At 50.9% G+C, this 24,521-nt stretch overlaps 1 protein-coding gene across 5 annotated transcripts in view; it reads right to left on the bottom strand.

Annotated features, from left to right (window-relative positions):
* CIB4 (calcium and integrin binding family member 4) overlaps positions 1-24,521 on the bottom strand; it is a 91,486-nt gene that overhangs the window by 19,767 nt on the left and 47,198 nt on the right. For all 5 annotated transcript variants that reach the window (XR_010934110.1, XM_067703495.1, XM_067703493.1 and 2 more), the window contains exons 3-4: positions 24,161-24,236; positions 18,044-18,140 (exon numbers count right to left, since the gene is read on the bottom strand). Coding sequence is in view for 4 of the 5 variants with exons in the window: in XM_067703495.1 (XP_067559596.1) it covers positions 18,044-18,140; positions 24,161-24,204 (141 nt within the window). In the remaining variant the exon portion in view is untranslated. The remainder of the gene's footprint in view (positions 1-18,043; positions 18,141-24,160; positions 24,237-24,521) is intronic.

The raw sequence follows: 24,521 nt of genomic DNA, 5'->3' as shown, positions 1-24,521 counted from the left end.
GAAACTAAGCAAGTCAAAAGACATGGAGTGATACTCTCAGAGAGAAAGAAAAAAGGCTCTCATCCAATTATTCTATACCCAGCAAAAATATCTTTCAAACCTAAGGGCAAAGGACTTTCTTCTTCCCCCAGACAAACAAAAGCTTAGAGAATTCATCAGCAGAAGACCAGAGCTAAAAAAATATTAAAAGAAGTCCTTCAGGGAGAAGAAAATACCAGAAGAAACTTGAATCTACACGAAGGAAGGACACCAGAAGTGATAAATATCTAAGTAAATATAAAAGATCTTTTTCTCATTTTAAACTCTTTTCAAAGAGACAAATCCAATTACATAGCTGGAAGTTTCAACATTCCTCTGTCAGTAATTGATAGAACAATAGAGAAAAAAGTCATTAAGAATATAAAAGACTTGAAAAGACTATCAACCAACTTGACTTACTTGACATTTGATAGAACACTTCACCCAGCACAGTAGTACACACATTTTTTTCAAATGCACTTGGAACATTTACCAGGATAGACCATATTCTGGGTCTTACAGCAAGTCTCAATAAAGTTAAGAGGATTTAAATCACACAAGATATGCTCTGACCACAACATTAAATTAGAAATCAATATCAATAAATTAGAAAATCAATAAATCAAAATCAATAAATTAGAAAGATATCTTGGAAACACTCAAAGAGATTACAAGGGAAATTAGAAAATAATTTGAACTAAATAAAAATAAAAACACAACCTATCAAAATTTGTGGTATTCAGTGAAAGCAGTGTGTACAGGAAAATGAACAGCATTAAGTGCTTCTATTAAAAAAGAAAGGACTTAAATGTTTATTTTAAAAAAAAAAAAGGCCCTTATCCAATGGTGGGAGTTGGTCACTGGGGGAAAAGAGAGAGGGTCAGGAATTCCAGGTCTATCATCTGGTGGGTGATGGAGCCCGTTGTAATCCTGTGCTACCTGGGAAGTGGCTGCCCCTTGGGAAATGGATGAGCTTGTCACCTGGAGCATTGGAAGCCACAGGTGGATGGAGCTTCTGGGCTGAACTGGAGGGCTTCTCTTCCTTCAACCCTGTTGCCCAGGAGGAATTCCTAGTTCTGCGTCTGAACCGAGTCACCCTTCAGCACTAGAGTAACTCTACCAGAAGGTGGCAGTATTGAGTTGGAGTCATGCAGTCAGTTCCCAAACCCAACGTGAGTGAGCGCCTACTGTGTGCAAGGTGTTGAGTTAGGCTGTGACTGTCTCACAGGCAGGTGGCAGGATAGATATTACCATTACGTTTCACAAAGAGAGGACACGAAAGCCCAGAGAAGGGGAGGAAAGCTCCTAAGTCAGTGCTTTGTCTACAGCACTACTCTTAACTGCACTGGGTAGGCATTTTTTTCCCCAAGAAAAGTTCTCAAAATCGCATTCTTGCACATGCAGAGCAGGCAGGGTTTGAGGCATTACCCTGAGTCCCATGCCCATGCCAGTTGGCAGTTGCTCAGAGGACAAACCAGCAGAACTGAAGGATGTGGCTTCCTCAGCTAGGGATGAGACACAGGCTCGTGGCCTGAATTTTAAGCCATTGTAGCAAATGCATAGGTGAGTTACTGTGTGCCAGGTACTGACCCAGGTCCTGGGGCCCCCAAAGTGCTGGAGACGCCACCTCTGTCTTCCACGGGACACAGGCTAGGCACTTAAAGAAACCTCTGCAGACACAGACAGGGTAGGAGAAGGTCTGAATCAAGTCCAAGCAGGGTGAAAGGACAAGAACTAGGACAAGCTAACGTTGCTGGGCGGTAGGACCAACAAAGGGCAGGGAGGAGAGACCAGCCGGGAGACAGAGACAGAGCAGGCATCAAGGCCAGACCAGGTAGGGAGTGACGTGGTGCGACAGTGGGAGGTGCTGTGGGCTGGGGGTGGATGGGTGGGCGGGCAGGGAACCAGGCAAGGCAGCAGGGCCTCCCCTTCCTTCTCCACATGCCCCCCAGCTGTCTCCTCCTCTTCCAGGCTGCCCTGGGGTCACCTAGTTGGATAAAAATGTTAAGTAGGGGAGGGCAACAGTGGGGCTTAACCTGGACCCTGAATCCTCAAAGGCCCAGGTTGGCCTGTGTGATCTTCAGCAGGTGGAGAGAAACCTGGCATTTTCATTTCAGGGAAGCTAGGGGTAGGGAGCACAGGGCATGAGAAATTCACTTAGGTGAATGTACTCTCTCTGTTGGCCAAGCCCCAGAGGCATCCTTCCCGCTAGTTGTTTATAAGAAAGGGACAGGCTCTATGTTTCAGATGTTCAACCTTCCTGAAGTCTAAAAACAGAGAGGCCTGTTAGGGAGCTGTCTCCCGGTGACAGATGGGTTGGCAGGGACAGGCTGAGGATGTGTCCTGCTGGCAGATGGAGGTGGGTCGCTAATGAAACAAATCAGGGGGAAATGCAGTAAAAATGTTAAATATTATTAAACATCCATGGGACCACGTGGCCTGAACTCAGACCAACCACACCTATCTCTCCCCAGATTCTAGGCCCACAGGTACTTCCCAATGCCCCGAGGATCCTTCCGGAAGAGCCATCTGCTAGCTTGGAGGAGCTCAGGGGACTGCAGGCCTGAGTTTTTGGGGGTGGCCCAGGGGCCTGGCATTGTGCTGTAGGAGGCTTGAGGTGGGGAATGGAAGGGGCAGAGGCTCTGGAGTCAGACTGACTCTAAATAAAGTTATAACTTTTTATTTGACATCTACAAGAGTCTGGTATCTTGCAGATTTAGAGGTTAATATGATCTCAATTTTTCAATAGTGTAACTTGTCCAAGCAAAAAAAGAAAAAGAAGAAAAGAAAAAAAAAGAGAAGCAAAAGACCAATTGTCCCCTCACTTATTTATCAAACCTATTACAGGAGACACAAAACTTACATTACAGAGAAGTGTCTATTCACATCTGTACATTAGCATTTTAACAGCTTGAGATCAACTCTACAGTGTCTTACAACACATTAAACAATATTCAAGTTCTTGGGTAACGAGAATGACAAGACAAGCTGTGTGCACTTGGGCAGATCGTTGAGCCTCCCCTTTTCCCCATCTGTAAAATGGGCAGAATCATAACTTTGCTCATGGGGTTTTATGGGGATCAAATGAAATCATATTTGCCAAACACCTTGTGCTGGCAGGCCCCCAATAAACTTTATCATCAGTAATTCTCTCCACCCAACTTCACTGTCCCCCCCTCTGCATCACCAGCATCACCAGCACCCCCAGGGACTGGCAGGGCTATTGATTTAAAGCTCCCAAGTGTTGCCAGTTGCTGACCCTGCCTGCCGATAGGCACAGAAATGTTAGTTTTAGCTCCCATGGGTGCCTATAGGGACAACTGCTGACTACAGCCAGAGGCATCACCTCCAAGTGAAATCTCCGGGGAACTCAAAGGAGAGCAGCTTTGGTGAGAAGAAGGGCAAGAAGGGGGCTAACGTGTTGAGCGCTGACCTCGACGTAACCTCATTTTGCAGTTGACGATAAGGAATCACAGAGAAGCTAACACACCGGCTGTGCGGCTGAGTCCCACCGGGAGCTTTAATCGAAATTCACCTTCCTTAACCCACCAGTGGCTTTGAGTCGGTACCTGTAGGGGCAGGGCCCAAGGATCTGTGCCTTAGTAAGCTACCCACGTACTACACTGAGTGACCTGGTCAAAGTCACAGTGCTAATAGATGGCAGAGACGTGACATCAGTTGCTGTCTACCCCACTCCCCTGCCCCGTACTGTCCCTTCCAGGACAGAGCTTCCCACCCAGCAAAGACCGGGGTAGGGGTGTACAGCACGGGCAACCTCTAGCCTCGCTCCAGGGCAAACACCCAGCCTGAAAACACGTGTTTTGCAGAGACACCTCACAAAGCTCCCTTCTGCTCCCTCTAACTTCCCTCCACCCGCCCCTCCCCGCAGCCAACAGGCTGAGGCCGGGCCCTGCAGAGGCAGGCAAGTTACATCACCCCAACCCACGTGGGCCTCCCTCTCCTGCTCTCTCATCGCTCACAGTCACCTCCACCTGTGACAAACTGTCTCTGCTACAAGCATGTCCTTTAACTGTTTTCCCTCTAACTTCCCTCGTCCAATTTCTGCCAGATTTATTTAGGAAATGTTTCCATTTACCACCTTAGCCCTTCTGATGGAAACCACTTCTACCAGAGCACCAAATAAAGTGCTATTGTTGAATGAACGACTCCCTGGTTCAGTCCTCTAGCTTTGCTGCTTTATGGAATTACTAGGATAACAAGAAAAAAATTGCTATTTTTCTGTGGAAAAAGCAAACAAAGTTCCCAACAGCCAATATGAAAACCCGTTAAAACACAATCTGTACCTGTACTTTAAAGGCAGGTTGTGCGGAGCGGGAAGCGGTGACTAAGGCGATGATGTCACCCCAGGGCAGACCAGGCAGCAGACAGTTCAGAGAAGAGCCCAGATCGGGAGCCACTCTGCTTCTCATGGGAGCGGGAACGGGGCGGCAGGGCTGCCCTGGCCCCAGCCCTCCTGGTGCCGGCCCGCTGTTTATAAGCTGCCTTCCTGTCTATAAGCAGGAGGGCTCCTCAGATGGTGTCGGGGCTGCTTTGCAGCTGTTTGGGGACACTCACCCCCGGCACCCTGGGAACATGTTCCCCTGTGAACTCTGTAAAATGTGTATCTTTGCGTCAGGATGACAATTTCTCTTTTGTTAATACATCTAAGTGACAACAGTTGATCTATTTTGCCCCTCACTTTGACTCAACTGATATAAACTGAAATGGGCTCACACTACAGCCCCTCTGTCACCCGCAGCTGCTACTCTCTCTCTCCTGTGATGCCCAGTGACTCTTTGAAAATCCAAACCAAAGCAACTCAAAGGTCCTGTGTTATTTCAGTCCCTGATATTTTGGATTATTGGACTTTTGAAACCCCCAACTTCCTATTCTGCTCTTCCCCCTGTATCCTGGGAACATCGGCCCACCCCCAGCAGCCCGCCCTTGACTGCTAAGGGCCCAGCCAGCCAGCCATGATTCATCATCACCAAGGCGTTCACTGAGCACCTACTGTTGGCCAGACCTCTGGGCACTACACCTTATCCATACTTTCCCTTGGGCCCAAGGAGAGAAGCAGGAAGGAGAGAAACTGGTGCTTGTTAAACATTTACTGTATATCAGGCGCTATGTCAGTCACATGCACGTAAGTTGTCCCATTTATCCTTTAAATCAACCCGAGCAGCAGATATTGTTAAATTCATTGTATAGATGAAGAAAACCAAGGAGCAGAAAGCTTTTATAACTTCACCAAGTAAGAGGAAGAACAAGAATGTGATCTCAGGTCTGTCTGACCCTCAGACCTGAGCTCTTTGCATAGAGTGTGTTCCAGGAAGACGCTGGATCAAAATGAAAACAAACAAACAAATGCACACAGATATGTTAAGCCCCTGGGTCACCACAGGGGTCCAGGGTGAGAGCCAAGAGCATGCTTATGGCTGGTGCTAATGCGGCTCAAGGACGACCGAGAGGAAGGGTAAAAAGTGTCCTGCGAATCCTGGCATTTGAGGGGGTGTGACAGGATGAGCTGATGCCGGCTCACAGGAGCCACTGGGAGTTCTGCAGCCCCCGCCGCACCACACATCTGGGGAAGTGCTCACACAATACCCTCATGGAGGATGGAGGACACGGACTGGACGACACACACAAGTGCCTATTGAAAACCCGCATGCAAAATGATGTTTATGCACCTATGTCAACTTGGAGAGCGGTCTCTAGCGATGCGTCACAGGGCTCTATCTTTCATCACTGACTTGGGTTAAGGATATCTAACAGCCCAGTTTTTTATTTTGTGCCCCGCCCCCAATGAGACGTCAATGTTTTTCCGTGCTGCTACATAGTTAATATAATTATCATTTTAATGGTTGCAGAGTTCAGATTCCCAGAGTGGACGGCCCTATCTATCTCATGCCTCCAAGGAGAACCTGGAAATCTAAATAGGAAACTAATTTTTAAAAAATAAGGAAAGTTATACATGAGGAAGTTTATTGAAAAATTATTTATAGCATCAAAAAATATATATCCAAACCTGGAAACAATGTTAATGGCCTGCAATGAGGGGATGGTTTAGTAAATCAGAACTCAATGCAATTATGCAACCATTAAAATGAGGCCAACACAGACCACATAGCAACACGAAGGAACACTTAGGCCTAATGGAGAAAGAGCACAAAATAAAATCATATCTGTTTGTCTGCAGTGATGTAAAATAAAGTGTGCTTGGGGGAAAAGTGGCAAAAGAAAATAGAAAAATGACAGCTTCTGTTAGGATGGTTGGGTGCTAAGGAATTCATTTTTAGAAAATGTATTTTAATGTCAACATATGATTTTAACAATAAATAAAAAGCAAATTAAAAAGAGACAATTTGTCCAGAGACAATTTGCTAAGCAAGTAAACAAGCTTTTCCTCCTAAGAGGTTGGAAGCAAGAGCTTTGCTTCTCTTTTCTGCTTTGCTCTCTATGGGGCAAGGGCTGGACTCCAGACAGATCTACACTCTTGTCTCCCAGACCCAGAGAGCAGTGGGCTGCTCTTCTCAAGGCCCGGCAGGGAATGCTCCTGAGAATGGAAGTTCGGTGGAAGGAGGCCCCAGGTCATCTCATGGTCTCTGCCTGTCCCTTTCCAGATACATCCCAAAATATGCAGCCATAGGTTGGTAACTAGCAAGTAGTGAGCAATTTTCATTTTCCCTGATAATTGTACCAGGTTTGAAGAGCGTTGTCGGCTCTTTCGCGCTGCCGTCCTACCCTCTTGGTTGGTATGCCTGGGAAAGCACCGTGGTCCCCGGCCTCTCTTTCTGCCTGCTGGTTCTGAGGCCTCTCTAAGCAGGATGGCATCTGAGGACGGAGGCGGAGCCGCTTCGGTCCCCTCTCCCAGGTGAGTCTCCCTATCCTGGGAGGCCCTTTGCCCAGGAGAACAGCAGCAGAAGCATCTTGCCAGGCAGGGCACGGCTTGTGCAGCGCAGGAGCTGGGCCCTGACCCAGAGCTGCCCCGCCAGCTGCCCTTGCTGACTACCCTCCTGGAGGGGGGCTGCTTGAGTCCTGGGGGTACTCGTGGGGCGGGACAAGGGAGAGGCTCTGGATCCAGCGCAGCCGGGGGGCGGGATGAAGGGGGGTACCTCCAGCCATCTCCGAAGAGAGCCCGTTTCTGATGTTCTCCCTTTCTGCTGCCTGAGAAGTGGCGTCTGGGTCACGGCAGCTGCTTCAGCTCCCCTCAGCACTGGGTCAGCCTGCCGGGAGCGCTTCCTCTGGCATTTGGCCTCAGGGAGAAAGAGGGAGGTGGGTGACTCCTCTCGCAGAGCCTGGCCGGGGCTCAGAATGCAGAGACTTTCAGTCGATGGAAAGACACTGTCTCTGCATCAACTTCCTGGGCAAGCGACCCACCCACAGCTGAAGCCTGGTCCCCCAGCACTTCATCCCAGGATGATCCTAGTCTTGTTTCCAAGAGTGCGATCTGTTTAGGAATTTTAGCCCCAGGGTCACTTTTCCCTCGCACCTTAGGGTTACCCTCGGAGCCCATCTAATTCCTCCTTCACCCTCCAGCAAATTCGTCAAGAGGGTTATGTCCTCCTGAGTCTTTCTTCAAGGGAAACACCCCCATTTCTTAGCCACCTATCCAGTGGGTGGCTTTGGGTCCCTCCACCAGCCTGGTGGCTATCCAGGGACACTGCTCCCGTCCATCTAAACCCTGGTGTGAGGTTGATGCTCGTGTTTAAAGACTCCCCATGTGGAACCCTCTTGCACTGTTGGTGGGAATGTAAAGTGGTGCAGTCACTATGGAGAACAGTACGGAGGTTCCTCAAAACACTAAAAATAGAGCTACCATATGATCCAGCAATTCCACTCAGCAATCCCAGTTGACGATAGCCAAGACATGGAAGTGACCTAAATGTTGACAGACGAATGCATAAGGATGTGGGGTATATATATATGTATATATATATATAAAGGAATACTACTCAGCCATGAAAAAGAATGAATTAAAGCCATTTGCAGCAACACAGGTGGACCTAGACATTATCATGCTAAATGAAGTTAAGTCAGAAAGAGAAAGACAAATACCATATGGTATCACTTATATGGGGGATCTAAAATTCAAGACACACGAACATATCTGTGAAACAGAAACAGACTCACACACATAGAGAACCGACCTGTGATTGTCAAGGGATGGGGGTGGGAGAGGGAGGGACTGGGAGTTTGGGGTTAGCAGATGCAAACTCTTATATATAGGATGGATAAACAACAAGGTCCTCCTATATTGCAGAGGGAACTATATTCACTATCCTGTAATACACCATAATGGAAAAAAATATGAACAAGAATATATATATATACACACACATATATATGTATACCTGAATCACTTTGCTGTACAGCAGAAACTAACACAACACTGTAAATCAACTCTACATTAATTAAAAATTAAAGAAAGAAGAGACTCAGAGGGGTCCCGCCACTCAGAGGGGCACAGACGCTCCCTGCCTCCAGGTGCTATTCCTCTCTGAAGCTGCCTGAAATCCCATCCACCTGCCTGTTGCATTTTAGCATTTTCACAGCCATCCTCTCACGCAGGCTGCGTACAAACCCTCCGAGGTAGGCAGGGCTGCTGTCATTAGGTCCATTTTTCACGTGGGGAAAACTGAGGTCACACACAGAAGGAAAACTCCAGTCCAGGACTTTGAACAACAAGCCTGATGTGCCTGGGAGACTTGAGGGGCTGCATCCTGGGGGCCTCATCCAGTGCCCAGCACACAGAAGGGGCCTGTGTTCTGTTAGGAGCTGAGGCCAGAGCTAAGAAGAGGGGAAGCTCCCTCGCAGGGCCTTCTGTGGCTGGGCCTGCAAGGGGCCCGACCTGGCCTTCTGCCTGGGTGAATGGGTCCAGCTGTGCGGAGCCGTGCTGGCCTAGAGCTCCAGGCAGGCGGCACCAACCCTCCCCCACACCCGTGCAGCTGGGAAGCAGAGGCAGCAGGGGCCCAAGGCCTGCAGGGGGTTGAAAATCCTGGGAACAGAGTCCCCGCCAGCGCAGCCAGCACCTCATTAGGAGGCCCGAAGCGGAGTGGGGACACTTCAGGAACAATGTTGTTTATTTTTCTATTTTTAAACAAGCCTGAGGTCTCTGGGGCCACAAATGAAGTTATCAGAAAAGACATGAGTGGAATAAAGCCTCAAGCCAGCAGGCTGAGAAGGGCCCTGGGGACCAGGACTCTTGCAAAGCTGAGATGGGGTTTGTTTATCTTGTGCTCTGAGAGCGCAGGCCTGGGACCAAGGTGCTGGACAAGCATGTCCCCAAGCCCACTGCAGCCTGTTCCCTCTGGGCCACTGGGGAACTCGGGTGTGAGCTCTACTTTCAAAATGATCCCGTCAGTGTCACCTGCTGTGGGGAGGGAGGAGACACCACCTCTGGAAGGAAGCCTGGGTTCACTTCTCACCTCAGCCACGTGAATGCCTTTCCCAGCGGGCAGAGCCCAGCGGAGCCGGTCGGTGCACTCGGGGCACCTGGTCCCTGCCCGGCCACTGCTGGCTCTGCCACCGACAGGCCCTCCACCTGCCACGGCCTCCGCTTTCTCCTCCAGCAACGCGCTGGTCAACCTCGTCTTGACTCCCAGGTAGCGCGCACGGGGAGAGCGATGGGATGGTGTATGTACCTGGAGAGGGCTGGGCCCGCGTCTCAGCGGATCCCGATGCCCTAAAAGGGGGCTCGTCCTTCCCATCTCAAAGGTTAGGAAGTCGAGGCTCTGAGGAGTTGAGTGACTCGCCCTGAAGCCTTCAGACTCAGGCCCGCCTCGTTCTGGAGTTCGCTCTCCCTCCACGGGGCCACTGCCTCGCCAGTGCTCTTAGGAGATTTGAAATTTGGGAGAAACATGGATCATCGACAGAATGAATTAAAGGCCTAGGTGGGTGTGGCTGGATGAGAAATACCTCTCAGAAGAGATGTGATAAGAAGCAAAGCGAGTAGGACTTGAGGTCAACGGTCCTGGTTTGATTCTGCTTTGAACTGCAGACAGTCACCATAGCTACCTCCCAGGGTCAGCGACAGGGTCCAATAAGATGCGACATGTGAGGCGGTAGGGGATGGTCAAGCTCCGTACAAATGAACATCAAACGCTCTCCAGTTCCACTCCTCGCCCCTTGCCCCCTGCCACAGTGTGAAACATGGGTCGAGCAAATTGCACCCAGGCGAGCAGGGAGAGGGCTACACATCGCTTCCTTCTAGAGGTACGAACCAGAGGCCTCTGCAAGTACAGAACCATCCATTGGGGTGCACTGGGGGAAGGGCTGCCCTTGGCCATCCCACAGGCTCCCTCCAGCCCCATGGCCCCCAGCTTAGGGGCACTCCTGTGACTTGCCCTGGAGTCTAGATAGAAAGTTGAGGCCAAGGAGGAGGGAGTTGGCCCACGGCCAGTCAGCCAGAGGAGGGAAAAGCTAAAACCGGCATGAAGCGCTCTCCCCTACCGTCCAGGCTTTCCTAACTACCTGTGAGGGAGGCATTACGCATCCGTTTGGAAGGTGAGGAAACTGAGGCCCTGAGAAGAGCAGCGACGCGCCCAAGGCTGCTGGTGTCTGTGCGGCAGCCAAGGCTGGAGGCCAGATCCCGTCGGTCTGCCGCTGGCTGCTCAGGCCGGAGCAGAGACTGCGGCCTACATCACTGAGCTTTTTCTGAAACGAACCACTTCTTAATTCTTTGGCTGAATGTCTAAATAAGGATTTTTGCCAATTCTGAGCCCTGCTAACTGATGAAGTTGTCAGAAAAAGATCTAATGATGCTTGAAAACGCGGGGAGGGAGCCAGCTGCCAGATCGCCCTCCCGCCTCTGACTCCGCATCAGGGAACTAGGACCCTCCCTCTCGGGGCGCAGCAGGGGGGCGGGGGGAGGGCAGTGAGTGCTGGAGGTTGAGACTCCGCTGCCTTTCATCAACTGTGTGACCCCTTTGATCCTCTGCTTGCGGGCTGTAAGTGAGGATAACTTTGAGGATTAAATGAGATGATGTGTGTGCGAGGCCACAGCACAGATTTCAGGGCAGGCTGGGATGGCAAGGGGCGGGGCAGGGCGGCTGCGGTCTTAACTCTGCTGAATGGACAGAGGTGGCCCTGCCCACAGCCCTGGGTGAGTGAGAGCTGCAGTGGCCAGCTCCATGTGGGGAGGCCCCAGGTCACCCCCAGTATTTATCTTGGGAGGGAGGGCTGGGAGAGACAGCCGATGAGATGAAAGGCTCAGAGTGACCTCAGGCCCTGTGAGTGGGGGTGGGCCTGGGGTGGGAGCCTGGGAGGCTGGGCTGGGGTGCTTGGCAGGCCAGGCCCGGCCCTTTGTTCTCTCTCCTTTCTCAGTGGAACATTTGTTCACGCGGGAGTCCGGGCACTAGGGTGGGGCCTGGCTTGGGGACTAGGGAATCCGACAATTCCCAGGCCTGCCTCAGGAGCCTGAGAGGCTGGGCTCTGGGAGGCGCCCTCCCGAAACGAGTTGGACCTAAGCGCAAACCTCCCTAGCACACGAGGCACACATGTGTCATCTGCTACCCAAGGGTGGGCTCGGCAGGTGACCCAGCCAGAGATGGGAAAGCCATTCCCCCCTCAATCACCAACTGTCCAGCCCGCCAGCTCCTCCCCACGCTCCTTCCTCCCCCTGCTCCATGTACACACATGTAGACATACATGCACACACCCACACGTGTTGCCTGCTCGGAAACCTTGACTTCATCCTCCCTAGTAGATGAAGTATGGAGAACAAACAGGTCTTGGAGGCAAATGCAGTTTTCCAATCGTGGGGCTGCGGATAGAGCTTTTAACTTAGACTCAGCTTCCTCGCCTGTAGTGTGGGGAGGTACGCTGTGCTTCACAGACGTGGTGAGAAGCAAATAAGGCAGAGTATGAACAGGACTTGTAACCAAGAGGCACTCGGCTAATGGCAGTGGACGTTTGGGGCTGGAAAGCAGAATTGCTATAACCATCCAATCTGCTTCTTTGTTTTTTCAGCAAGCCAGGGAGAATATCTACAGGGGAGGGGGAGGTTCAGGGCAGTGGCCTAAATACAGCACGAGGATTATCACTGGGTCCAGCTGTCCTGGCTTGGGCCGCGGGTGAGCAACACAGCCCCACCCGCTCCTGGCCCGCTGCCTTCCCTCCTTGTCCAGTTCTCTGCTCTCTGGCTGAATGTGGTGCACTCGGAGGACAGCCCTGAGCTCATGGGAGCCAAGAGGTGAATGTTAGGGGCAGGCAGGCCAGCTCCTCATAGGGATCAAACCTCAGTCGGAGCTTCCGGAGGATGTGGTGGGAGTTCAGAACGTGCAGCATGGAAATAGCCTGGCTGGAGCGGGAGGCGCGGGTTCCAACCTTGGCGCAGGCTCTGATGGGCCCTTGACCTTGAACAGGCATGTCCCATCTGTGGGCCTTAGATTTTTCATCTGTCGAGGCGGCCATGAAAAGGCTCTGACAAGGCTGGTCCACAACTGCACTAGGAAGACCCCCAGGGTCGGTCACTGCCATCCGTCCACCCCCACCGCCTCTCAGATGGACACGTGGATTCCAATTCTTCCTGGGTGTGCCACCACCCATGGAAGAAGAGAACCCAAAGGCCTTTCGGACCCCTTCCAGCCGGGGACTCCGCCAGACGAAGCAGGATGGTCATTTATAATAACAGAGTTTTCACTGGACCAATTGCTTACCCCCTTTGACCCTCTGCTTCCCCAGCTGTCAATGCAGATAATGACTCAGCCAGCCGAGGGCTGCCGGGAGAGTTGAGTGCAGCGCCCCAGTGCTGAGCCCTGACCCTGTCCCAGCCACAGGACAGTGCTAGGGAGGTCCTTCCCCGGCCCCCGGGGAGGGGTGCTGTGCCCAGACTTGCCTGACTGCCCCAGAAGCCGCTCAGCATCCTATGAAGTTGGGAGGGGACGCCAACAGCATGACCAAGGTGTCTTGGGCTGGGTGTCTCTGGGAGGGACTGCGCCCACCGCGTAGCCTTTGTGAGCCTCTCTGGGCCCCAGCATTGGGCACTGGAGGCGAGAATCTGAGCTCTGCAAAGCCCCCAAGGTTTGTGATTCTCCTGTTGGTTCTTATCCCTGAATTTGCTGAGAAAAGGCCTTCTAAGCCCCCAAGACCTCACTCCATATACAACATATAGTAAATGCCTAATAACTACTTCTGGGGTGAATGGATAAGGACCGGGTGTGGGAAGCCCTATTCATCAGACTCCAAAAAATGTCTCTTCTCCGTGAGAATTGCCCTCTGATAATCAACAGGACAACGAGTGACCTTTCCCAGGGGTCCGTGGGGAGGGAGGGGGCTCCCCGAGCAGCCTGGCTGGGCTGCAGGGCGGTGTGGGGACGGGAGGGGAGAGCAGGGAGCAAGGCTCTGAGGATACCAGCCAAGCGGAGCATCTGGGAGGTCGGACGTGGAGAGTTCTCCAGGAGAAAAGTTTGGGGACAGCTGCTGTCTGTGTAGAAGATTCTGAGACCCTCAAGATACTCAGCAACAATGAGGAGTGGGTGTTTTGGAAACATTTTTGAAACGTATTACTGAACATCAGGAATGCAGGTGTCAATCCTGGATAAAGATAGCAGGTTGAACCCTTGTATCTCTTTTCATTCCCTTCCGATACCCGCTAAAATTATAGTAAAGCAGTCTTTAGAGGCGTGACCCACAAAGACAGAGAGGACACGGGGGAATAGCAGCCGTTCCTCAGTGATTCTTCCCCAGCTGAGCTCCAGGATCCTGACAGCCAGAACTTTCCTCCTGTTCTTGACTGTCCTCAAGAAATGGCCCCTTCAGTTCACCCTTCAGGGAAGCTCCCAGTCGACGAACCCCACCCAGAGACTGGAGCTCTGAAACAACTTTTTAGCAACACCTTCCACTCTTAATTATGAGCAGACAGTTACCAAGTACCCAAGGAAGGCTTCTGACATGAGAGATGGTGACCCAAACAAGCTCGTGGAAAGAAGCACCTTGGATTACAGATCAGAGGAGACATTACGTCCAGTAAAAATGAGAGCGTACTATTAAAAGAAAGAGAAATAAACAGAGAATAAAAACGAGCCCTTGGAAACGAAAATCATGATGGCAGAAGTGAAAAACTAAATTGGACATGAAGATAAAGTTGAGGAAAGCTCCCAGGAGAGAGAGCAAAGGGAGGAAGATGAAATATACGCGAGAAGAGATGGGAGTGAGTTTATTGCAAGCTATTCTAAGTAGCCTATATATAGGCAGGCCTCCGAAAGGCCCAGGAAAACTGGGATAGATGGAAACCAAGCTGGAGCTGAAACCTTAGGAGCCGTACCTGGAACGTCTCCTGACACCTCGACGGCTTCCCAAACCTCTCAGTGCTTTACAGAGTTGATGCTGTGCACAGACCACCTGCCTGCAGGAACCCCAGGAAGGGAGGTGGGAAGAGGCCGGAGGTGCGCGGTGGCCCTGTTCAGTGTGGGAGCTTCCACCAGACCCCCTGTGAGACCCCAGTACCTTCCCCCCAGGTCTTGCGGCTGGCTGTCCTGGTCCCAGAAACTAGAAACCCAGGCGGGTCACACCATGCCACTCCTCATTTGTGTTTACAGAAAGCAAGATCATTATTTACAAGAACAGAAACACTGAGCTAATTCACTTCTAAATACACCAAACAGAGCAGCAGACAAAAAGAAAACAGAAACTTCTCGGTAAAAAGGGGCAGTGCGTCCTGGCCCAGCAGGGCCTTCCTGTGGTCAGGCTTTTCCGCTAGCCTCTGCTGCCCAGGCCGCTGTTGCCTTGTCCTCCGCTGACAGACAGACGCTTCCCAATATTAACCAACCTACTTTTTCCACGAGTGAATCCAAGTTAAGAAAACAGAACTTTCTTCCCAGATCAGTCAGGACCCTGAGCCAAGTAATACCAGTACCCAGAGCTCCCTGGGGCCCCGTTCTCAATGCTTTTCCAGAGATGTGTTCTGGGCAGGGTGAGTCACCCAGCTCCCGTCCTTGGGGCCGTAGAGGACACGGGGACACTTGGGGCCCCACCTCCCATCAACCCTCTCCTTGCTCCTTTTGGGAAGTCAGCTTTCTACTTCGACCAAGACAGGAAAAGCACAGACGGAAACTTGAGTCCTGGATCTAAAACCCCAGATGCTAGTCTGAGGACCAGGCATGATCAGGGACAAAGTTCCTGACAACCAGTAACAGAGGGAGAAAAATAAGAACAAAAGGGGATGTGTGTGGAAAGAACTGTTATTGCTTCTGGGATTAGATCCTTCTTACGTTTTTGTTCTAAAATGAACATCTTTTAAAAATGAAATGATGATTGTGGAGACATGTTTTAAGTCCTTACTTGGCAAAATTGGAAAGTTGGCATTTCTAGCTAGTCCTTCCTCAAAATAATCATTTTTTGAGTAGGGGGGTGGTGGATTTTATCGGACTATGAAGTCCAAAGTCTGGGACACACTGTGGTAGATGACACAAAGGAGAGTAAGACCAAGCTCCAGGGTAGAATCAGAACCTCAGACCCGGAGGGTGAGGAGGGCACCAGTGCACGCAGTCCAGTCTCCTCTGATACCTAGGTGTGTGCTAGAACACCCCAGCTGAATGCTTGGCCAGCCTCCCGCTTGGTGCCCGTCAGGGACAGGGAGCTCATTCCCTCTGCATGCAGCTCTGATGATTAAAAAGTGCTTCCTTCTACTGTGGAGAAACCTACGTCTTTGGACCCATGCCTATGCCTGGGAGCACCTAGAGCCAGGTCTTTCACTTGCAGGAAAACAGCTCCACGCTGCACCCCTCCCTCCTAGTCTTTTGCTGGGGCCTATTTGCTTCCCCCTCACCCTCAATCATTCCTTTTGTGAAGTGACTTGCTTGAGATCACTTGCCTAGCAAGTGAGTTCAAAGCCAGCTCTTCCAGTCCTGGCCCTATGCCCTGTCCCCTAGTTCTCTAGATGTGGCAAAGGCTCCGTGTCCTCAATTCATGAGATGGTACTGGTTGTTCAGAACCAGTTGGAAAAGCAACAAAGAAACTAAAAAGGGGAAGAAAAAAAAAAGCAACAAGCAAAAAAGTCAGTGTGATCCCAATAAACACTTATATATCCGCATTAAAAAAAAAAGTGTGGAAAGAAATAAGGCAAGATGATCATGACAGTCATACCCTGAGGTAGGCTACGTGATGATTTTTACCATATTTTTGCTTTTCTGTCTGTGTTTTCCAGTTTTTCTGCAATGATGTGGTTTTTATTTGTAGGATAGAATAAAATAATGACCGTTTAGAAGGATGAAATAAGAAATGTAAAATTACTCTTGTCCCAAGACCCCGTCTCAGTCCCCAGCCACTGTCCGGTGAACAAGCTCCTGGGGCTCTAGGGCTCCAGAGATGACCCAGATTGTGGCCTCGCCCTGGGGCGGTGGTCCGCCCACAGCCCCTCACACATCACAGCACTTTACAGTAGCCTGACATTTCTGCTGCATCGGCCCCCAGCCCTTGTCTGCCAGATGACGAGCCCGCGGCCAAGCAGACCCCAGGCCACCCGGGGTTGTTGCCCAAGTGCCCATCTGCCCCTCCTCCATTCTTCTCCAGCCTTGGCGGCCCCACCCCAGACCCCAAGAAAAGGGAGAGGAAGGCGAGCAAAATGGAGGGTGCAGCGGACCATGGCTCATCCCTGCAAGGTCTGTTACACAGCGCAGGGTGCGCATGTTGTTTTCCGGACCGGAGATTAAACTTAGAGGGGAGATGTGTCATCCGTGGAGTGTGATGGAGCTGGGCCCGGACCCAGCCCTCTGACCTAGTCCAGTGATTTCTCCTCTGGGCCTCTGATCAGAGCCCCCAAGCGTGTCTAGGGTGTGCTGGATCCATCCAGAGTGCTGGGGCCACTGGTCATGCAGCACCCTCCGTGCCAGCCCTCTAGGGCGGGTCTTTGCCAGCTGCTCCCCAAGGCGCCTGGCAGCCCCAGACACAGGTCAGCACCGAGTCAAGCCCTGATTGGAAGTGCAAGCCCGGCCGTGGGGTCAGAGTCCTGCCTGACTTCCAGGCTTGGCCGTGTCATGTGGCCCTGGATGAGCTGTTTCCCTCTTGGGGATTCAGTTTTCCGATGGATAAAACCAGAGTGGCGAATACTGGAAAGTGACTAGACTGATGGTTTCTAAGTTTCTTTCCAAGCTTAGCATTCAGATATTCTGGGACTGAACAGTGACACCACCGCCTGTCCAGGGAGGGGAGGGCAGAAGCTCCCCATTCAGCCTTGCCTCTCAGTCTAGGTCTGGGAGAAGCCCCCCACCTTGTGTTTGAGTGTTTGCGGGTGTGAGGGTGTGCGGGGCTGTGTGTGTGAGGAGGACACAGCCTGGAGGACAGGCTCCCCATTTTGCATCTGGGATAGACACGTTCTCCAATGATGTCACCTTTTTGAGGATTCTGCTCCCAGCTCCCCCCGAGATCCCACACCCCTTCTGGTTCCCTTGTCTTCTCAGTTCCAGCCTCTACTGCAAGTCCCGGGCTATTGTTCCTTCTCGGTCTTTGCCCTAGAACAGGCCTGTCACTTCGGAGGGGCCCCCCCACCCACCATCTCTCCCTCAGAACCCCTCCTGCCACCCCGCCCCCGGCCCTCTTTAAAGAGGCGCCCACAGCTCTCTGAGCCTGTCTTCCTCCAGACAGAAATGAAGATGGGCTCTCACTGCACAATGACACCTTCAAACCATTATTCTGCCAAGATCCGAATGAAAAATCAGGAAGCCTGACACTGCCATGATTTGTTAACCTGGCATTACCTCTCTACGCTTTGCACAAAGTTTAATTAAAATCTCAGGAGTGATTGGGGAGCCCTTTTATCGTGCACCTCTGGGCTCTTCCAGGCACCCTGGGGGAAGGGCAGAGTCTTTTCACAACAGGGACAAAAGCTCAAGGATGGTCCCTAAAAGATTGGCAGCTCGTGCAACACAGCCTGTTGGAGTGCACAGGGCCTCAGGGAGCACATGGAATCTGAGCCGGCCCACCACTCCACCCATTTCACAGGTGAGGACACTGAGACCAGTGCTTTCCGCGCCTCAGCAGATCCCAGTGAGGCCGCCCCCACCCCCTCCACCCCACCCCGTGGACTCACCCTCAGAGCTGGCAGGGAGCTGACCTGGTCCATGGTCAAGGTGGCCTCCTTGTAGTACTTCCCGTGGGGACAGAGCTTCAGGAAGGAGTCGTGGATGCTAAGAAGAGAGGCGTGGTGGGCGGGGAGTGGGGACCAGCAGGCCCCCTCTCCCACGGGCTCTCTTTGGAGGAAGGGGACTCAGAATTAACTGACACAGAGAAAACAGTTATAGATCATTCCACCCTTCCAGAAACATCCCTGGTGCTCCAGTGTGCCAGCGCACCGTGGTGGATGCAAAGATACGCCAGGCTCGAGGAAAGGTATGTGAGTGTGTGCTCTGTAGCCTGAACACAGTCTGCAAGTGCACCAGAAGGGACTTCTGTCCTCTCTCGCTCCAGCCCCTCATTTGCGATGGAGAAACCAGCAGGGCCTTGGGGATGTCAGCATGCCACCCCAGGCCATCTGGCCAGCCCCACCCTCAACTCAGCTCAGAGAAAAGAGGTCGCTCGGTGGGTGTGGCCGAGTCAGGATTAGAACCCAGCTGCCTGCTGCCAGCAGATCACACAGCCACCCGAGGCCAGCGCGCTGATCCCAGACTGTGGGACTGAACAACTGTCCCCATCGATCCAATAATCAATGTCTGTCTGCGGCCTCCTCACCGCGCCAAGGGATTTTGTTTATGAGGCACAGACAGGTAGAGGGGGAAATGGCTGTGTGATCACAGAGAGGAAGCAGGCAGGAGAGAACTCTGCCCCCGGCCAGGAGGGGAAGCCCTCATCCTGTGGCCCCCCCAGTCCACATTCTGGAGAATGAACTCTGTCAGCCTTGTATGGGGCCCCAGCTGTCGCCAGAGACTTTACACTGACAAGTTGGGGAGAGAGCCAAGAAGTGGGGTGTGAAATGGGGGAGGAGAGACTGTCTCCAGGAGAGTATGGGTGGGAGGAGGGACACCGAAGGACAGCAAGGAGGAGAGGAAAGCCATTGCCCCTGGAGGGTCCAGTGGCCTACAAGGGGAAGGGGCACTGGCAGTGGTCTGCCCCAGTCCAAAGGAGCATTCGATCGCTGTCATTGTTAGAATTGCTGCTGTGGGGTGATAAAAAGCAGACTGACTTTCAGTACATTATATTAATTTTTAAGACTTCTCTGAGGCCAGGCACCTGTATGGCCGTTGCCCAGGGTGGGCTACTCCCACCGTCCCCCACCCTGGTCCTCCACTGGGAGTGACCGCTGCACGCTGCCAGCTCGCATGGACGTTTTTCGTGGAACCTGCAGAACAATCTTGAAAGGTAGGGACCATTATCTCACTTTTACAAACGAGGAACCTGAGGCTCAAGGAGGTAAACTAACTGGCCTTGTCTAAGGTCACACAGGGGTAAGCGTGAAGCCAGAGCTGCAGACGCCAAAGCTCCTTCCCCAGGAGCCCAGAGAGGGAGGTCTCAGAAGGACTGCAGGGGGAAAAGGAGGGACCTCCACTGCCGTTACTACCCCCTTCTTGTGTCCCAAGCTCTGTGTGCTGAGTGCATTCAAGCATATTAGCTCATTGCATCTTCCCAGCAACCCTGCATGAGAGGTATGGGGTGATCATTTCCGTAGATGTGTAAACCGGGGCTCAGAGAGTTGAAGGGGTCTGCCCAGGTCATGCAGTTTGGAAGAGGTAGAGTGGGGTCTGAACCCTAAGCCAGGCTCTTTGGGCTGTACTGCCCACCTCTACAGGATCTACCTCCCACCCAGGCCCAACCCCCCACCCTGAAGAGCCTTCTGGGTTAGGGGGTGCTGTGAGAGGGCCCTGCCCAGACTTCGTGCCTTCCCAGGCTGCCAAGTGGGTGGGCTGCCTGCGGATGAATCGTGGCTGCGCCTCGGCTGCCACAAAACGTTCTGCTCCTCCAAATATGGATCAGCTAGCTCTAAATGGAGCTCTGAATTAATCACTAATAGACTCAAAAGTCAAAGCCATTTGAAAAACTCACACATCCCGCCTGCCAGAAAACTAGCAACCCAAGCTGCATCTCCGGCCACACCTGGCTAGACAAGGGGAGGGGCTGTCCGCGGGCTCTGCGGGACTGGGACCTGCCATGTCCACTCTGGGCCTCCGTTTGCCCTCTGTCCAATGAGTCTCATTCACCCCCCTCCATCCTCCAGTGCAGGCACTCTGGACCCCTCTCTGGCATCCTGTCCAAATCCTTGCCTCTGAGGCCCTCCAATTTAGCCTTTTTCTACTGGGTCCCACATTACATCATGTGAGGAGCTTGTGAAAGTATCCGTACTCAGCTCTAGAGATTCTCATTCAAGGCTAGCATGGGGCCCAGGCCCCTATAGGTTCTACATGCTTCTGTATTTGTATTATACAGGCAGCACTGAGAACCCGGCTCCAGTGAAAGCCTCCAATTCCACACCTTCCACCCCAACTGGGCTCCCCGACCTGGGCTTCACTCCTATCCCATGGGGTCAATTGTTCTTTGCCCCATGGAACGGCCTGCAGGTATTTTATAAATGGCCCTATCTTTAGCTTGGAAACTGTGGCTTTTAGTCCTATGATCTGCTACTTCCAAGCTGTGTGACTTTGGGCGAATCACTTCATTTCTCTGAGCCAGTTTCCTCATTTGCAAAAAGGTGATAATACCATGAAAATAACAGCTACCACAGTCTCAGCGCCGATCCCTGTGCCAGGCACTGCTGTAACTCCTGACACAGATTTGATCATCTTATCGTCCTAATAACAATCATGTGAGGTTGATACATGTGATACTTTTTGTAAGTATGGAAACTGAGGCTCCCTGAGGGTAAGAAACTCGCTCGAGATCACACGGCAAGTAAATGGCAAAGCTGAGCCTCGAGCTCCAGCATTTGGCTTCCAGGAAGCAAGTGCGTAACCACTCTGCCTGCTGACCTCCTGGTGCTCCAGGAGGACCAGGGGCTAACGGCCAGGACAGGGCCTGGAGACTGAAAATTTGGGGGACCTCAAGGTTGCTAAGAGGACAGAGGGGCCTTATGGCCAGGTCAGCCTGAGCAGGAGCTAGGGGCAAGGCTTCAGTCTCCCACGTCAGATCCACCCCAAGCCCTAGATCGTGTCAGGAGCCATCCCTGAGTGATACAGCATAATCCCAGTTGCTCAAACTGAGTTGGGCTGACCCAGGCCCAGCCACAGAGGTCTAAAGGAAGCCACACGTGCCCTTTTTGTGTCAGGTCCCAGACCCGGGGTCTAGAGCCACAGCTGAAGATGAGGGCCCTGGAGGGCCAGTGCACGGAGCCCAAAGAGACATCTGGAAGGCAGGAGCTTCTAGGGCAGCAAATTTAACCAGAAGTCATAGAAGGCTGACCTGAAAGCTGAGGATGAAAGGGACCTGCTCTTTTCAGAGAGCAACGGGATGTGAAAGAAGATTCCCACAGGCTAGAAATTTAGGGTGGACAGACCCCTTCTTGGAGGCAGCCCTGGACGGGGAAGAAGCCGTCACATGTGGTCTGCCCCTCCCATTATGTGTCATCTGCAGATCCAGTGACCAGGCCTTTATGCCCTATGCAAAACACAGGTGGGAAAGCATTTAGACAAGGGCAGAGGCACTCTCCTGCAAAGATTGCCTCTGTTTATCAGTCTCTTGGTTACTTTTTTTCAACTGGCTAACTCCATCCAAGTGTAGTCAACCAAGCCACATTCCTTTGTCACGTTTGTAGGAAAATCACAGCACGTTGTCAGAGGTGACGTCGGAAAATTGTTCAGAAGTGATCGGAGCTTAGTCAGGCTCAACTTGGCCGTGGCAGCCCACGACGGCTGCTTTCTCCCCTGAGCATCACGTACCATCTGCTCCCTGAGCCACGGCAAGTGCTGCTGGGCACCCATATCGAAGCTGCCCCTTCACGTTACAGACAGTGCGTCCACACTAACGCTGATGTAGTCAGTGCCCAGGTCCCCTCCGAGGAGCTGACCTAAGATCGGCAAGTGCGCGTGCGCGCATGTGTGTCCCGTTCCTAAGGTATTCTCTGTGTGTGTGTGCATATGCATGTATGTATAACACTTTATTTTACAAAAACTGTAGCATCCTATATATGCCCGTCTAGTTTACCAAAGTAAGACAGATAAATAGGTTAAAAAAGCCAATAGCGCTATAAGGCTCACAATTAATATCACTAATACCCAGCGTCCTATACCACCTTTTTACCCCTGCTCTCCAGAGGCAGCATTTAAAAGAAAAATTTGCTATTTCTCTTGGTTTTTCCTTAATATTTGCATAGTATTTCTAAAGACAGTGCTGATACTGCCATTTATTGGTATGTTTTTCATTATAGACTTTATTTTGTGCCCTCTTACTATTAAAAAAAAGAGAGAGGATTTATCTCTCTCTGTATACTACTTCTCCTTCCCCTAACTTCCCAATATAAGATGATTTGCCTGAATCAAAATTCAGTGTTTATGTTATTATTATATACATATTATTTTTACATTTGTATATACTATTACATATTATGTATGTATTATTCAAACATTGCTCACAGCTGAGTTCCCTAGTGCAACGTGATTACATTTTTCTTTCTTGCAAGACTCTTTGTTTTTCCCAGAGTTAATAATCACTTTGTATTCCTTTCGCTTAGGCTTCAGTGTTTCTATCATTATTTCATCCCAAAACTTTCTGCAGAACTGTAAAGTTCCTCTTAATATGGTGATATACATTACACCGCCTATAGGTTCATTTTGTTTTCTTGGGGGCATCACTCTTGGAACTCCTAACTCTTTAATTCTAATCTGGACTCATTGCTTTTCAGGCCTGCTGCATGCACCAGTATCATGGGCTTCTCTTCACTGTCATCTTTGTAATTCCGCTGTTTGACACCCTCTGTTTCCTGGTTCCCTTGTCTTCCTTTTTTTTTTTAGTTTACTTACTAGTTTTAATGGAGAACTTAGTTTACTTATTAATTTTAATGGAGGCCCCAGAAGCTCCCTGAGGCAAGGCGCATGAGGCACATGTGAGGAGCCCTAGCGACCCAAAGACCATGTGAGAGTCTTTGAACTTTCTGGATGGAGAGGGGAGCAGGCATACTCATGCTCAAGTGCTGAGAAAATAAATTGGTACAGCACAATCCCGTCATCCCTGTCAACATTTTAAACATAGCCACCCTTTGCCCAGCATTTCTATAGCTAGAAATCTCTCTTATGGATTTAATCTGACCTGTTGGATAAGCTCTTCATACATAAATATTTGTTTACTATAGCATTCTTGGTAGAACTAAAACCCATAAACAACTTAAGTGTACATTATAGGGGGGGTAGTAAAATAAATGATATATCTTTTATAGGAAACAATGCTCCTTAGCCATTAAAAAGAATGAGGCAGGTCTCTATGTGCTGTATGTAAAACTAGCCAACATAAAAACTTAAAAAGAAAGGTCGAGGACAGTATGATGCTTCACTAGAAATGGGTAAGTGCTACAGTAGGAATGGGATAAAATTTTGAAGGATACTTATGTAGATCTATGAAAATTTTTTCTGGAAGCCTCGATGTGAAAGTAACTGTGAACAGTGGCTATCTTCAGGGAGAAGGCCTGGGAAGGGGAGGGAGACATTTACTTTTTTTTTTTTTTTTTTTTTTTTGCGGTACGCGGGCCTCTCACTGTTGTGGCCTCTCCCGCTGCGGAGCACAGGCTCCGGACGCGCAGGCTCAGCGGCCATGGCTCACGGGCCCAGCCGCTCCGCGGCATGTGGGATCCTTCCGGACCGGGGCACGAACCCCTGTCCCCTGCATCGGCAGGTGGACTCTCAACCACTGCGCCACCAGGGAAGCCCCTGTCCATTCCTTTTTGAAACTGATGCAGGTTTGCCATTTCTACCTGTGATTTATTTCCTTTCTAAATATATCTGTTTGATGAAAAGAAATAGGAGCCCATCTAGAGAAAAATATTAAGTAAATAATTAGACAGGTGGTAAAGGAATATGCCAGAAATCACAGAGGTGTTTCTCTCTCATCTCACACACAGGTAACCAAGGTTTGCAAACTCTGCTACCCTCCTCACTCCTTTAGCTTTTATCCCCCCACAACTCCCACTCCCCAATCCCTGCCCACTCCACCCCTACACACAGGCTCTCATCCTAGAGAGGGTTTTCATCCGTTCCTACAAATAACAATAGTAACAATAAGAATATCACCTTACCTTTGCATCGCTTTGTAATTCCGAAATGCTTTTCTATGTGCCATCTCATCTGCTCAAGAAATAAAAGCCTATGCTCCTTAAAAAAAAAAAAAAAAGAAAAAGAAAGAAAAATTACCCATACAATTCCGCCTTCAATGCACTAACCAGCAAGTGTTCCTACCCCCCTCCAGCCTGTCAAATCTCTCAAACTCCTCTTTGGCAGGGGTTCTGAAAGGGGTGTAATTGAACAGAGAGCAGGCCCAGGCATGCCCCGACAGTTCTGCACACTTCCCCTCCAGGATCCGTCCCTGCAGGAATCCTCTGCGTGGGACAAAATGCATTCTTTGCAAGGTTTCTCTCACCTGCCAACGAACTCCACCAA

Source organism: Pseudorca crassidens, chromosome 14 (assembly GCF_039906515.1).
Source record: "Pseudorca crassidens isolate mPseCra1 chromosome 14, mPseCra1.hap1, whole genome shotgun sequence".
Classification (NCBI taxonomy): domain Eukaryota; kingdom Metazoa; phylum Chordata; class Mammalia; order Artiodactyla; family Delphinidae; genus Pseudorca; species Pseudorca crassidens.
The sequence above is the reverse complement of the archived record's forward strand: the minus strand, read 5'-3'. Positions and strand labels throughout refer to the sequence as shown.